The following is a 15298-nucleotide window of genomic DNA, read 5'->3' on the forward strand; positions in this document are numbered from 1 at the left end:
CATCTCCAGGGCTCAGCCGCGCTGAATGGGAAATCCTGGGGCGCAGGCCCCAAGGACGATCTGGCTCACAGCCCGCGGTGTGGCCACACGCCCCTCCCCAGCCGCAGTCTCCTCTGCGTGGCACCAGAACTCCTGGCTGCCCTTTGCCCAGCTGCCCACATTTGCCCTTGACTGGCTGGGAGAGGCTGCCGTTCTTGGTTCCTGGCCAGCCACACGACGGCTGCTTACAGAGGGAGAAGTGGCTGCCGTTGCTTCTTGACAGAGTTGCTCTTCGTGAAGAACACTGTTTTCGTCTGGATTTTCCTCTCAATGGAAACATGATTTAACGTGGACAGGAACGCGGGGAGGGGCTGGAGGCACTGCTTTGCTCCTCGACCCGTCTCTCCTCTCTTCACTTTGCCTGTTTATTTTGCTTTTAGCCATGGAGCAGGAGGAGGACGCCGGCCCAGAGGTACAGAACCCCAGGATCCCCGTGAGGAAATCGGGCCTTACAGTTCCCCCTTGTGGCCACTCCTGGATGAGGAGAAAGTGTCCTTTTAGCACGTGTCCCAGGGCAACTTCTTGGCGCCCCCTGGCTGTGGGAGGGGCCCTGGGGCCCCTCCGCCCCTTGCTTCCCCTGGGGCCGCCCTCCTCTTACCACCGCTTGCTCACACTGGTCAGTCCTGCGGCCCCTTGGGAAGCCCCTTTGCTTCCACTTAGGAACATCTCAGCCACATCACAGAGGCCTTTATTCCTAAACCAGAAAATTAGACGCATTAAAACAACAGTAAAAAGCCAGAAAGTCTGAGGTGCCCAGCCATGAGAGGCTGTGTAAATAGGTCCGGGGGCACGCCTGTGACCCTTCCCCTGGACAGCCCTGGCTGCCCCCAGGGGGTGGTTGAGCTCACAGTGGCACACTCAGGTGAGGGCAGGTGGGCATCTGCCGCCTGTGGATGTGGCCTTGATAGCCAAGCACAACAGTCTGGGCCAGGAGTTTTCTGGGTCACTTCCTGATTTGGCCTGGTGCAGCATTCTGATTTGAAAGGCTTTTCTGAGTGCATTGAGGTCCCTGGGATTTCTGGCATCAATGCTGTGTGTGATCCTGGCTCCGAAGGGTGGGTCAGGCTGTTTGGATCCTTGGCGCTTGTGTAGACCCTTCCCCTCACTCTGTCCTATTCCTGGCTGCGTGGAAGGTGTGTGGGTACCAGGAGGAATGGAGCGGGGCTCCTCGTTTGGCTAGTTTTTCCTCTTCCAGGGGGTCAGCCAGCATCCTCGTGTGAGCTGCCCCAGCCGTCTGCCCACTCACCATCCCACTCCGCCTTTCTCTCCTCCCTTCCTTCCTCTCGCCCTGGGGTCTGGACTTCGGAAGGCCCTGTGAATTCCTTCCCTGGGAGCCCTTCTCTGCTGTGAGCTGTGTTTAATGTCCTCAAAATCCACTTGGCTCCTTAGGGCTTCTCTCTGCCCTGGGGCCAGCAGCACATGGTCCTGTTGGTGACAAGAGGGCCCTGAGAGGTGGCCTTTCCCCACCCAGGGCAGCCAGGCTTGCTCCTCTGGACTTGCGTCCTGAGGAGCAGCAGAGCCCAGGGTTTAGGGTCCGGATGCATTAGCGATGTCCGGAGCATTTGTTGTCGACACAGCACAGCTGCTGGCCCTGTGCAGCACTCCCGTGGGTGGCCTGGCTCCTGAGCAGATGTCTCGGGGAACCTCGGCATCCTGGAAGGTCTTTCTGGGGGACTTCCTCCCTGACCACAGCTCTGTTCTCGCTCCCTGGGAAGCCAGGGCTGTGCCCATCCTGGCCCTTCCTGACTACAGGCTTCTTCTGCAGGCCGGCTATTATCTGGGGGCCACCCTCTGGGCTTGGGGTCTGCAGCTGATGGAGCAGCATTCCCAGTCCACCATGGTAACCATCTCCAGGGCTCCGGGTGATGGGGGGTCCTGGGATCCGTGGCCTGTTCCAGCCGTGGCTGCCCCAGGTCCTTCGTTGTGGCCTTTGGGGGGGCGGGATGGGCTTCGTGGTGGCCTTGCTGATGGGCATTCTCTGTGACCTCACCCAGCTGGTGGGGGTTGCCTTTGGAGTTCTTCTGGCCCTGGCCCTCATTGGCATCACCACCTTCTTTGTGTACAGAAAGTTCAGCCAACTTGGTGAGTATCCAGACCCTGGCTCTAGGGCGGGGGGAGGAGGGCTCGGAAGGGTGGGGAGGTGTGGGAGCCTCGCCCTGTGTTGTGAGCTGCGCTTCCGGGAGCGGCTCTCAAGCCCTTGACGTCATTGCTTGGAAACTGCTGGCCTGTCCAGGCTGAGGCCGAGCGCGTCAGTCCATGGGCTTTGAGTCTGTCCCAACGTTCTCAGCGCTAGTTTCCAAGAAGTGATGAAATGCCCCTTCCTCTGGGTGGGTCTGTCCCAGCTCTGGCACGCGGTGTCACGCAACGCTGAGAGACACAGAGGGGACAGGACGCACTCGGTGTGCACACAGGTGCTTAGGCAGCCCCTTGGCTCCTCTCGCAGGACACGCGCAGCCCGCTCCGCAGTACAGGTTCCGGAAGCGGGACAAAGTGATGTTCTATGGCAGGAAGATCATGAGGAAGGTACTCGTGCCGCAGCGCCGCCACGGCGCCCTTCCGGCAGGGCCCTGTCGTGGGTGCTGCCCTCGTCTCGCAGAGGCTGTGGCTCCCACCGGCCTGGGCCCAGGGACCGAGCGGGGCTCGAGGCTGGTCTGGGGAGGGAGCAGCGGGGCTGAAGCATTTGAGAGGGAGGCCCTGTCACCCCATGAGGCAGGTATGAGCTGCAACAGGACAGAAGCCCCTCCCTGGAGTATCCCTGGGGTGCGTGGGACAGAGGGCTTCTGCTTAGTGCTGAGGCTGGTGCCGCTCTCAAAAGTGCTCCCTTGTGAGAGGCTCGCTAGGGACTGTGCACAGAGGGGCTGGACCCAGGCAGAGGTCAGGAGTGGGGTCCTGGGGTGCCAGGACTCGTGGGAGGGAAGGAGGAGGCGTGGGGACCACACACCAACAAGCGCTGCCGGCACCGTGCGGAGCTGAGGGACAGCAAGGGGCAGCGGCTGCTGGGGGCCGCCACTCCCCAGCGTGGGAGCCAGGCCCTCTGCAGGCCTCAGCACCACTGTTCGGCGCACCAGTGGGCTTGGACTGTGGGGAGGGCAAAGAACTTTGCAGATGGGGAGGCTGGTGCAGGCGCTCGGGTCACGGCATGTGCCAGGTGGAGTGTCGGCCTTCCAGGCACAGGGGACACGGGGCGCAGATCCAGGGCTGTGTGAGGCCACAGCCGGCTGGTGAGGGCAGCACCCAAAGATGGCTCCCTGTTTCCTGGGCAGCTGGGCGGGAGGACTGGACCACAACGCCGGCCGGTGTCAGGCCTGAGGGCTGGGACTGCCTCAGAGGCTGAGAACTGGAGCCGGCTGGTCACAGGGTCCAGACTAGGCCTCCCCCTTTCACTCTGCAGGTGACCACACTCCCCAATACCCTCGTGGGGAACACGGCCGCCCCCCGGCAGCGGGTGAGGAAGAGGACCAAGGTGCTGTCTTTGGCCAAGAGGTATCAGGAGTGGCTTTCAGACCCATCAGTTCCCAGCTACCCTCTCCAGTGGGCACCAAGGAGCCTCTGGCCATCACACTGGCCGTGGCTTCCCCGCTGTGGGTTCACAGCGCTCACACCAGCTGCTTGTGAACCGCCGTGGGCTTCTGCTCCACGTGCGTGTACCTCTGCTTTGTAGGATTCTGCGTTTCAAGAAGGAATACCCAACCCTGCAGCCAAAGGAGCCGCCGCCCTCCCTGCTGGAGGCCGACCTCACGGAGTTTGATGTGAAGAATTCCCACCTGCCCTCAGAAGTTCTTTACATGCTGAAAAACGTTCGGTAAGAGATGGGGGCCTGGGGAGGCCTGCTATGGGCCGCGCTCCTGGGCACCAGCCTCAGCCTGGCCCGAGGTGTCCTTTCCCTGTGGCCGTGAATGGGTTCATCAATGAAAATAACCGAGAAACGGTGTATACTAGGGATGAAAAAGAGTTTGACTTGAGCCAAGACGAGGACTGTAGCCTGGAAGACAGTGCTTCAGAAAGCTCTGAGGAACTGCTCCAGAGAAGCATGATTTTCATTTTCAGCAAAGGCTTTTTTTTTCAGGGTCATACCCAAGGGATACGGAAGTTTCCAGACTAGGGAGTCAAATCAGAACTACGGCTGCCAGCCACAGTCACAGCCATAGCAATATGGAATCCGAGCCGCATCTGCAACCTACACCACAGCTCACGGCAACACTGGATCCTTAACCCACTGAGCAAGGCCAGGGATCAAACCTGCATCCTCATGGATGCTAGTTGGGTGCCTTAACCACGAAGGGAACTCCCTATTTTTATTTTCTTTTTACTGCTGCATCTGTGGCATATGGAAGTAACCAGGTCAGGAATCGAATTGGAGCTACAGCTGCCGGCCTACACCACAGTCACAGTAACGCTGGATCTTAGCCATTTCTGTGGCCTATGCCACAGCTTGTGGCAATGCCAGATCCTTAACCCACTGAGGGAGTCACGTTCTTAACCTGCTGAGCCACAACAGGAACTCTTATTTATTTATTTAATTTTTTTTTTTGGCCAAGCCTGCAGCATGAAGTTCCCAGGCCAGGGATTGAACCTGTGCCACAGCAGTGACCAGAGCCACAGCAGTGACAACCCTGGATTCTTAACCCACTGATCCACCAGGGAACTCCCAGTTTTATATCTTCTTAGGACAAAGAACATCAGATAAGCAGGGATACATTCTTTCAAGATTTGTATAAAAGCAGATCAGCACATGCACGGTGAGCCAGTATGGCTTTGGCGCCTGGGAAGAGTCTTTTATTTATTTATTTAGGGCCGCACTCGCAGCATATGGAGGTTCCCAGGCTAGGGGTTGAATCGGAGCTGCAGCCACAGCCACAGCAATGCTAGATCCAAGCCACGTCTGTGACCTACACCGCAGCTCACGGTAATGCTGGACCCTTGATCCACTGAGCAAGTCCAGGGATAGGATCCGCATCCTCCTGGGTATTAGCTGGGTTCTTAACCCACTGAGCCACGACGGGAACTCCCAGAAGACTTATCCTGAAAGGAGCGCCAGCATTGGTGCCCCAGGAAGAGGGCACTTCATCTTCATTTCCAACAGGGACACCATTACTCTCCCGCTGTTTCGGCCGCCGCACGGCACCCCCCAGGATTCCAGGCCAGGGATCAGAGCCAGCTGTGGTTGCGCCTGTGCTGCACCTGCAGCCATGGAGTATCTTTTAACCCACTGTGCTGGGCCAGGAATCGAACCTGCAGCCTGGCGCTGCAGAGACGCTGCTGACCCTCGTGGGCCGCAGCGGGAACTCCAGCATGGACGTTGCTTACTTCTGGTCAGCGTACCCTTTTCTTTAAGAACTAAAGCAGGGAGTTCCTGTTGTGGTGCAGCGGAAACAAACCCGAATAGCATCCATGAGGATGCGGGTTCAATCCCTGGCCTCGCTCAGTGGGTCTGGAATCCGGCGTTGCCGTGGCTGTGGTGCAGGCCGGCAGCTGTAGCTCTGTTTTGACCCCTAGCCTGGGAACTTCCATACGCCCCGGTGTGGCCCTAAGAAACAAACAAACAAAAACAAAACAACTAAAGCAGATGTAGGACGTATGCCTTATAGGCCACAAACAGACTGTTGCAGTCAGCGTACAGTTCAAGTTAACCCACGTTTAAGCCAGAATGACTCCCCAGATCTCAGTGTGTGCACGTTCCGTCCGCCGGTTGGCAGAGCCTCTCCTTTGGCCGGTCCGCCCTCATTGTGGTGAGCAGAGACTTCCCTCTGGTTCTTTGCTCGGTGTGTCCGCCTGTCAGTGTTTCCGTCTCCCGGAGGACCCAGAGCGAGCATGGGAAGCGTGTAGCTAGATGGAAAATAGAAAGTTCGGTCCCCCCTCGCGAGAAGCCCATTTCCTCCTCCAGCTCCCCACTCCCTGCCGCTGGTTACGCCTCTCATTCACATCCACAGTCAGGGCTCGAGAGTTTTCCAAGCTGATGGCAATGGCTGAAGTTTAAGCTTCTGATTCCAGGTGCTCTTGCTGCCGGGGTCTGCAGCCCTTGAAAGCTAGCTCTGTGGCCTGGCCAGCAGGGTCGGTGGCCTGTGTCCTCCTCCCCCTTCCCGAAGGTGTCCCACCCACACGCACTGTTTCTGGTAGGGTCCTGGGGCACTTTGAGAAGCCGCTGTTCCTGGAACTCTGCAAGCACATGGTCTTCGTGCAGCTTCTGGAAGGGGAGCATGTCTTCCGGCCAGGGGAGCCGGACACCAGCATCTATGTGGTGCAGGACGGGCGGCTGGAAGTCTGCATCCAGGATGCGGTGAGAGCCTGGCGCCGGGCAGGGTGGCCGTGGGGGCGCGCACTGGGAGCTCTGCCATCTTTAATGTGTCCTAAGTTTTCCGTGGAAAAGTTAGCGCAAAATTTGGAGACAGACTTTGACCTGCCCCTTGGCACCGCTGCCCTTGATGCACACGCACTGCGTGCGGGCACACCTCTGCATTTCCCCAGGCACATCGTGAGCGTTTGGTTGTGTGGTTTTGGTTTTTGGCTGTGCCTGTGACATGCAGAAGTTCCCAGGCCAGGATCACCCCTGCACCACAGCAGCAACCTGAGCCTCCGCACCAGCACTTCCATCGGAAGTGTTTTGCAATGTCCCTCCCACTTCCTCAGAAGCCCTCAGTGGTTGGGCGTTGAAGGGCCATGCTCAGTCGCACCCTTGCCTTATTTTCAGGGTTCAGTTATAAACAATTTTAATGCTAAGAAAAGAATTAAGTTATTAATTCAGCCGGAAGCTAACCTGTTTCCTACGTCTGTTAAATCACATCCTTGAATTGTGATTCGAGTCGCTGCTGAGGCCTGGTTGGCTTATTTGCCTGGTGGTGACCCAGCCTTCCCACCGTAGACACGCGGGGAACCCTGGGCTACGCGAGGCCACCCCCACCCCTGCCTCAAGGTGGCCCCAGGATGGCTCCTGCATGTCCTTTGTTCAGGCTTCTGGCCCGCAGTGTTTTCAGGGTACAGTGCTCACCTGTGCAGGGGCTCTGTCTGCGGCTGGAGCTGGGGGGTAGTTGGAAAGGAAATGGCCTTTGTCCAAGCAGGCTCAGTGTCCTCCAGCCCTCGGGCAGAGGGAGGGGCTCAGGGACGGTGAGCAGCGCCCGGTTGGATCGAGTGCAGAGGGCTCTCCCCGGGGCCCGCGGAGGTGAGTCTGCTACTGAATCATTGGCACCACATGGTTTCCTTTCTCTTTTAATCCCGTGGGGAAGATGTCAAAATGCAGTTATTTATACCCAGAATAACGGCACTTGGGCCTCGCAGCCTTGGCCGCAGTGAGGCCAGCAGACTCCCTTAGGCAAACTGTCCTGGTGGTGACGCGCTTCGGGGCTGAAAGGCCTCGCCGGCGGCTTCTGGCTTCCGCAGTCATCCTCGCTCCTGTTCTCATAAGCACAAGTCGGCTGGGCCGGGGCCCCCGCCCTCATGACCAGGTGGCGCAGGTTGTCTGCCGGTGGCCTGGGCCCAGCCTGGCCTCCCGCCGTGGGTGACTCCGCTCCCTTTCCCGAGTGCAGGACGGCACCGAGCTGGTGGTCAAAGAGGTCCTGGCCGGAGACAGCGTCCACAGTCTCCTCAGCATCCTGGACGTCATCACTGTGAGTGCCCCGCCCCCACCCCGTTCTGCCCCCACTCGCCCGGAGAGCAGGGTCCTCCGGGCACGAGGGGTCCAGGTCTAGGTCAGGAGGCCCTCCCCACAGTTCGGGGAGGAGAGCTGGGAGCTGGCCTGGGTGTGGGCTGTCCCTCAGCTGGTTACGCTGTGGACAGGGTGGTGTGTGCGCCTGTTCCCGGCTCCCGAGGTGTAAATGTCACGTGTGAAAGCACTTCCTCCCCCCTGCAGACCCTGCGGCCCCTGCCCATGAGGAACCTTCTCCTGGGTTTGTGCGCTGATGTGGAGCCCTCAGTGGTCCCTGAGATCTTGGGGTGCATCCTTGCAGGGCCTGGGCTTGAGTGGACCTCATTTCCTGTATTTGAAGACTTTAGTTTGGGGCAAATCCTTAGGAGACTTGCTGGGTTCAGGGGTTGCACATCGCAAGCCCACATCGAGGCTGGTCCACCGGGCCTTCGAGAAGGCCGCTGCTGCCTCACCTCACCGACGAGTGAGGCACCTCCTCTCTGACCTGTGCTGGTCCAAGAGGTGGAACATAGCGTCTCATGTTGGCTTGCGGCTTTCCGACTTCGCATCACGGAATGTGTCAAACACGTTCAAAAGTAGACAGGACGGTAACATCAGTGTCTGCGCCCGTCGCCAGCTGCAGAAGGCTGTTCGGCTTGCCGCGTTCTCTCCCTGTTAACTGGAATCTACTACTTGCCTGATTTTCTTTTTATTCTAAGTGGAATCTACTTTCACATGTCTGGAGCTGAGTTTTGATAAATGCATATACCTGTGTCACTTGAGAGCTGTATTTGGTTTTAATCTTATCCGTGGAGGTTATACCTGTGCTTTTCTTCTCAGCTGTGTGTGTGTGTGTATATATATATGTATATTTTTGTTGTTGTTGTTGTCGTCCTTTTTTGCCTTTTCTAGGGCTGCTTCCTGCGGCATATGGAGGTTCCCAGGCCAGGGGTCTAATCGGAGCTGTCGCCGCTGGTCTACGCCACAGCCACAGCAATGTGGGGTCCGAGCCACATCTGCGACCCACAACACAGCTCACGGCAACGCCAGATCCTTAACCTACTGAGCAAGGCCAGGGATCAAACCTACAACCTCATGGTTCCTAGTCTGATTCGTGAACCACTGCACCATGACGGGAACTCCCTTAGCTATATATTGAGCCACCATGGGCCTCGGTTTCTCCCGACACTGTGGAGAGGTGTCTCTGGACCAGTTAAGCAGGACCTCGGCAAGGATGCATCTCTGCAGGGCCAGGAGCCTAGGGACCTATGTGACTCTCAGCATGGAGGGACCCCTGTGGGCTTCCTCCGACCTCGCATGGCAAAGGGGTGACAGGCTCTAAACAGAGATTTTGGAGCTGTCCAGTGTGCTAATCCTGCTCTGTCAGCCAGGCGCACATGTACTTTGAGCTGTTTGGGGGCCTGGGGTGGAGGCACTCATGGGACCCCAACATCTTTGCCCCCAGGACCTGGCATGTCCTCCTGAGACACTTGGCCAGGCTGAGAAGGACCGCACCTCCTCCGAGCAAGGCTGGCCCAGTGCAGCCTGAGCCTTGTGCTGGGAGAGGGTACCTGGACGTGTAGGGGGTGCTCTGTGGGGCTCTGTGCCGCGGGCCTGAGAGGCCAGGAGGTCTAGGCAGGCTGTCCATCCACACGTGGGTAAATGAGGGGTTTGTGCAGCTCTGCACCCTCTGTAAGCAAATAACAGCTTTGATGCAACGGCCGTGGAGGCTCTCCACTTGTTGCTTGCTCTGTGGCTGGTCCTCACATCATGTGACTTTGGGTTGAGCACCATCTGGGGCTGCTTCGTGGGTTGTGTGCTGTGAGCAGGGCCTGGTGCAGTCACCTCCTCCTGATGTAGTGTCAGCGCCCCTCCCTGGGGAGGGGTCCTGCTTCCTGGGGGGAGGGGGCGGGGAGAAGAGAATGGGCATGACGTCTGAGAGAAAAAAAATTCTATTTTCGGTTAAATGATCTTTTGGAAGGACCTCACTTTTGCCTCCCCAAACATTTGTGTTTGTTGTTTTTAGGAATTTTTATCTATTCCTATCAAAGCAACGTGAGCAAGTGCTTAAAATATAGTTGATGTTTTGCGAACGGCTGTTGTCTGTCCCAGTGCCCCCTCCCCAGAAGGGCGACTATCAGCTCCTTCAGGCTACTTTGCACAACCTGCTACTCCTGCCATTTTGTAATTCTTCTTAGATTCATGCCAACTTCCTGCCGCGGAAAATGCCCTACTTGCCCCGCCTTTCCTTCCTTTTGTGCCACCTTTGCAGACACTGTCGACAGCCAAGACTGTGGGGCCTGGGGTGAAGTTCCTTTCTGTTTTCCCTGGAGCTAATAGTTGCCTCACTTTTCAGTTGCTTAGTTTTCTGCACATTGCATGCACTTCTGCCCTGGCCCAGCGTTCTGTGAGTCAAGGAGAGGCCCCTGGGCCCTGACCTCTGCCCATCTGACCTTCCAGGCCATGCAGTCCAGTCCCCCCGGAGCCTCCTCCTTCCTCCTGGGCAGTGCTCTTGCCTCCCCTTCTGGTCTCCTTGCTGGTTTTGTGGAGCAAAGCCTCTATCTACTTCTTGAGAAGGTTGCAAGGGAGATAGAGAAGTTTTTTGGTTTGCTTTTTTCTTTTTTTGAAGTATAGTTGATTTACAATTTTGTATTAGTTTCATGTGTATAGCACAGTGATTCCGTTATGTACACACACATATATGTGTTATTTTTCATATTAATTTCCCTTTCAGGTTATTGCAAGATACTGAGCATAGTTCCCTGTGCTGTGCAGTTAGTCCTTGTTTGTTGTCTGTTTTATATATAGTGGCATGTATATGTTAATCCCGACCTCCTAATTTACAGCATTTTGAGATGTTGCACATCCAGGATTGTTTTTATTCTATACTCTCTTTCTTTCTTTCTTTTTTTATTTTATTTATTTGTTTTTGGTCTTTTTAGGGCCACATCAGTGGTATATGGAAATTCCCAGGCTAGGGGTCAAATCAGAGCTGTAGCTGCCAGCTTATGCCACGGCCATAGGAACACGGATCAGAGCCACGTCTGCAACCTACGTCACAACTCATGGCAATGCCCAATCCTTAATCCACTGAGCGAGGCCAGGATTCGAACCTGCATCCTCATGGATACTGAGCCACGATGGGAGCTCCTATTTCTTTTTTTTTAGAAGTAGGTTAGAAGAGATTTATTGCCTACACCGCTAAGGGGAGCAGTGAGTAGGAGAGCTCGTCGCCCTCGGGTGGTGGCTTGGGCTCTGCTTAAAAGGGACCTGGCTTCCTGCTGTCCTCTTTCAGTTGTCAACATGCAAATAAGGGCTGAAACATGATGGTTCTGTTTGGCTGAGATACAAGGCCACTCATTAGTCAGTCTGAGGTTAACATAAAGTGGCTTTGCTTAAAAGCCAGCTTCCGTATTTCCCCCGACAGATCAGCAGTGCCACGTCTTTGGCATTTGGGCGAAGGTCTCATCTTCTGTAGCTGCTTCGTGATGAATAGGGATGATGTGTTGGCTCTACCTAGGATTATTGATCCATCGAGCGTTCTGTGTGCTGATAGATTGGGATAAAAGCCACTTTGGTCATTTAGAAGTGGTTCGAGTAAAAATCTTGAGAAGCTTAGTGTAAAGGGCTCAGGAAAAGTGGAGTTTCTGGTAAATGGGTTGGGAACCTTGTTGGAGCATCGTCTGAAGATGGAGCCGTTGGCTTCTGGAAGAGACTAGGTCAGCGGAAGGAGGATTGTGACAAGGCATCCAGCAGGGTGAGACCTAGGTTAGGCCTGGTAGCAGTTTTGATTATAGTCCAGAGTCAGCGCGGGCCACCCTGTCCAAAGGAGTGGAACCACTGGCATGGTCATGTATATATTTGTCCTTTGCTGATGCTGTTTTGAGAACAACTGGTGGCATCAAGTCTGACATAGCTTATAAAACTCAGCAGTTGTCTGAAATTATACCCATGTTGTCTAATATTACCTTGGATGTCTGAACAGCTATTCCATTGTGACTTTTTTTTTCTCTTATTTTGGCTGCACCCATGGTGTGTGGAAGTTCCCGGGCTAGGGATCAAACCAACACTGCAGTTGTGACCTGTGCCACAGCTGCACCAATGCCAGATCCTTAACCTGCTGGGTCACAGGGGAACTTCCTACTCCATTGTGACTTTTAATAGTCTTTTTCTTTTTTTGTTGTTGTTGTTTTTGTTTGTTTGTTTGTTTGTTTTGTTTTGTTTTGTTTTGTTTTTGTCTTTTGTCTTTTTGGTTGTTGTTGTTGTTATTGTTGCTATTTCTTGGGCCGCTCCCGCGGCATATGGAGGTTCCCAGGCTAGGGGTTGAATCGGAGCTGTAGCCACCGGCCTACGCCAGAGCCACAGCAACGCGGGATCCGAGCCACGTCTGCAACCTACACCACAGCTCACGGCAACGCCGGATCGTTAACCCACTGAGCAAGGGCAGGGACTGAACCCGCAACCTCATGGTTCCTAGTCGGATTCGTTAACCACTGCGCCACGACGGGAACTCCTGTTTTTTGTTTTTTTAGGGCCACCTCCGGGCATATGGAGGTTCCCAGTCTAGGGGACGAATCGGAGCTGTCGCCGCCGGCCTACGCCACAGCCACAGCAACCAGATCTGAACTGTGACTACGACCTACACTGCAGCTCTCTGCAACACCGGATCCTTAACCCACTGAGCGAGGCCAGGGATTGAAGCCGCAGCCTCATGGTTCCTAGTTGGATTCATTTCAGCTGCGCCGTAACAGGAACACCAATAGTCTTTTCCTTAATGGCTGAGACAAATGTCACTGTTAATGATTTTAGTGCTTTTCTAGGTACGAGAAGATGGGAGAATTTGGGCTCATAAAAATCCTTACCTGAAAATACCTAACTATCTGAAGGGCTATCCTGCCAGTTTTTCAGAGCGCACGGTGTCTCGTTCCTGCGCTCCACTCTGAACTTCTTTCCGGGGGTTGAAGGTCAGCAGCTGCAGGGCTCCTGATGTAGAGGTAGTTGGAAAATGGCAGTTTTTAGTCAGCAAGTCCCCTTCGTGTTCAGAAACCCGACCACGGCTTGGGCGGCATTTCATAACCGTTTTGTTCCACGGTGCTGGGAGTGCTCATTCCCGGGTCTGGGAGAGATTTCGCTGACAGGCCACTTGGTGTGCTAGTCCTGGACCAGGCCTTATTGACAGTAGCCAGGGGTCTCGGGACCACCTTTCTTGCTACTCCTGTGGCCCAAGAATCCTCCCTCTGGCTGCTTCCTGTGTCTGGATTTGCACTGTTGTGGTCACTGACATCATACAACACCAGTATGGCTTTATCAGAGGCTCAGTCAGACCGCTTGGAGATGCAAGAAACAGTTTTGTAGAACAGGGCGTAAAAATATATAGCTTGTAATATGAGTAAGCTCGTAAGTAAGAATCAAGTCAAAAACTTCATTTTTTGTAGCCCAGTATATCCCCAAGCAATCTGGAAATTTATTCCAGCAGGCTAAGCCAAGAGCCAAGTAAAAGGAGCCTTGGACGGGAGGAACCCACCAAGATAAATCACACGTACCAGATGCAGGTAATTGACCACAAACACAGCAGTTGGATTGATTTCGAAGTTCCTGCCGTGGCTCAGCAGAAACGAATCTGACTAGTACCCATGAGGACGCAGGTTCGATCCCTGGCCTCCCCCAGTGGGTAGAGGATCTGGCGTTGCAGTGAGCTGCAGAGTGGTTCTCAGACGCAGCTCGGATCTGGTTGCTGTGTCTGGCGGCTACAGCTCCGATTTGACCCCAGCTTGGGAACTCCATATGCCTCAGGTGCAGTCCTAAAAGGACAAAAGACAAAAACAGTAAATAAATAAAACAAAAAACCCCAGCATTTTGAGAAAACCTTGTTCTCTTTTAACACAGAGACCAAATCCAAGCCTTGCCGCAGCCCACTTCCAAGCACCTTCAGTTTCTCTGTAAAGGGAATTAAGGTTTCAGGGTCTTCTTTGGGAATGACCCAGCTGTTCAGCAAACTTTTATCACCCAACTTAGTTGAGCACACCTCCAAAATGTCCTGTTTACCAAATATCTGGAGAGAGCATCCCCACGTTGACATTCCTAAACTGTCGTTATTCCCGCAGAGTTTACCTAAAAGCACTTCTCTGATTTACACTGACTTTCCTTAAGTTTTTCACTCCCAGTCACTTTCGTTGTTGGCGAACTTGTAATATAATAAGGTTTTATATAACCTCAAGTAAACCTAGGTATGACAGAAGTATTATACTTCATATGGATGGCTCTAAAGACGTCTGTATCAATCAAACCAACAAGCTTAAGCTAATACCAGGCATTAATTTAATGTACTTGTGTGAGTACTTAGTATCCTCTAAGTAATTACACAGAGCTCTTTTCCAAATTAACTTCGACAGGACCACAGCTACGACACACACATAGATACCAGAGACGCACAGAGACTGCATGTTTCCCTTCCAGAATTTCAGCCATGGATCGGATACAGTGATCTAAAGCCTGCCAGCTCCAAAAGAAGCTGGGTTCAGATTGGGTTGCTGGCAGGGAGACACATCAAGGCTGCCTGTCTACCTGGCTAAACCCTCTTTGCTAATGTTTATGGAAAAACAGTGACCTCCAGCGGGGGGCAGAGAGCCTGAGCCAGCTGGGGGGAGGGCTGACCAGTGCTGATTCCTGCTCTGCGAGGTCGCACTGGAAACACAGTCTCAACCTTGCCACAGCAGACCCCATCGTTTTGATTTGGGAGCCAAGTCACACCATTCCTGACATCCTTCTAGATTAACTAGAAACCAGTGGATAATTATTGGCTAAAATTAATGTGTAGGAGGGGATCAGGACGGCAGAGGAGTAGGATGGAGCTCACCACCTCCCACAAAACATTAAAAATACAAGTGGGTCTCTTCACAAAACGCCTGCTGAAGGCCTCAGACTTCCAAAAGGACACTAACCCCCCATGAGGCTGGGTAGCACAAGGAGAAGAGGAAAAAGGGGGACGGAATCAGGTCAGGCCTTTGCCCTCGGGCAGGATCTGTGAGGTGGGAAGGAGGCAGAGCCTTGGGGCCTGGGAGGAGGGTGGCAGCTACGGGTCAGCCGCCCCCACCCTGCCCTTCCCAGCCTGAGATGCTCCTCCCGCCAGGAGGCAGGAGGAGGGGCCGGGCGGGCTGACGGACTGACGGGTTGGGGCTGGGAGCTGAAGCTCAGGCTGCAGAAGGCAGACCCAGCGGGAGGCTGGGCTTGGCTGCAAGGAGACAGCCTCGGGGGGAGGGGGGCGCTGCACTGGTACGACTGGTACTACTGGTCCAGCCGGAGGCCAGCCCGTTGCTGGAGGCCAGCCCGTTGCTGGGGGTTGCCTCCAGCGACAGGACACCAACCAGGCAGGGGCAGCTCCAGCCAGAGGTGGCGGCCGCCGAGCCCTGCCCCTGTGTCCCGCTGTCCCAGGAGGGCAGTGAGCCCCAAATACATCTGCGAAACCCCCTATTTTATCTTTCAGATCGCTTCAACTTTGTTTTCCAAACCTTCCATTGAGTTTTAGTTTCCGTCGTCATGTTGCTTTTGTTGCGGTGTGGTTGATGGGCGGGGGACAGTACAGTGACTGGACCCCCCCCCCCCCGTTCTTTTCCGTCTCGGTTCATCACAGGGTGCTGACTG

General features: G+C 54.9%; 1 protein-coding gene across 7 annotated transcripts in view; it reads left to right on the forward strand.

Moving 5' to 3' along the window:
- The window catches only part of PNPLA7 (patatin like phospholipase domain containing 7), a 61781-nt gene that overhangs the window by 1085 nt on the left and 45398 nt on the right, over window positions 1–15298 (forward strand). For 4 of the 7 annotated variants that reach the window (XM_021081069.1, XM_021081070.1, XM_021081071.1 and 1 more), the window contains exons 2-8: window positions 1805–1879; window positions 2034–2121; window positions 2483–2562; window positions 3431–3522; window positions 3701–3841; window positions 6157–6316; window positions 7560–7640. In XM_021081069.1, the coding sequence (XP_020936728.1) occupies window positions 1805–1879; window positions 2034–2121; window positions 2483–2562; window positions 3431–3522; window positions 3701–3841; window positions 6157–6316; window positions 7560–7640 (717 nt within the window). Of the gene's footprint in view, window positions 1–419; window positions 452–1804; window positions 1880–2033; window positions 2122–2482; window positions 2563–3430; window positions 3523–3700; window positions 3842–6156; window positions 6317–7559; window positions 7641–15298 lie in introns of all 7 variants that reach the window. The other 3 variants (XM_021081072.1, XM_021081074.1, XM_021081075.1) reach the window with 1 other exon arrangement.

The sequence above is a fragment of the Sus scrofa genome, unplaced genomic scaffold, assembly GCF_000003025.6.
Source record: "Sus scrofa isolate TJ Tabasco breed Duroc unplaced genomic scaffold, Sscrofa11.1 Contig1206, whole genome shotgun sequence".
Taxonomy (NCBI): domain Eukaryota; kingdom Metazoa; phylum Chordata; class Mammalia; order Artiodactyla; family Suidae; genus Sus; species Sus scrofa.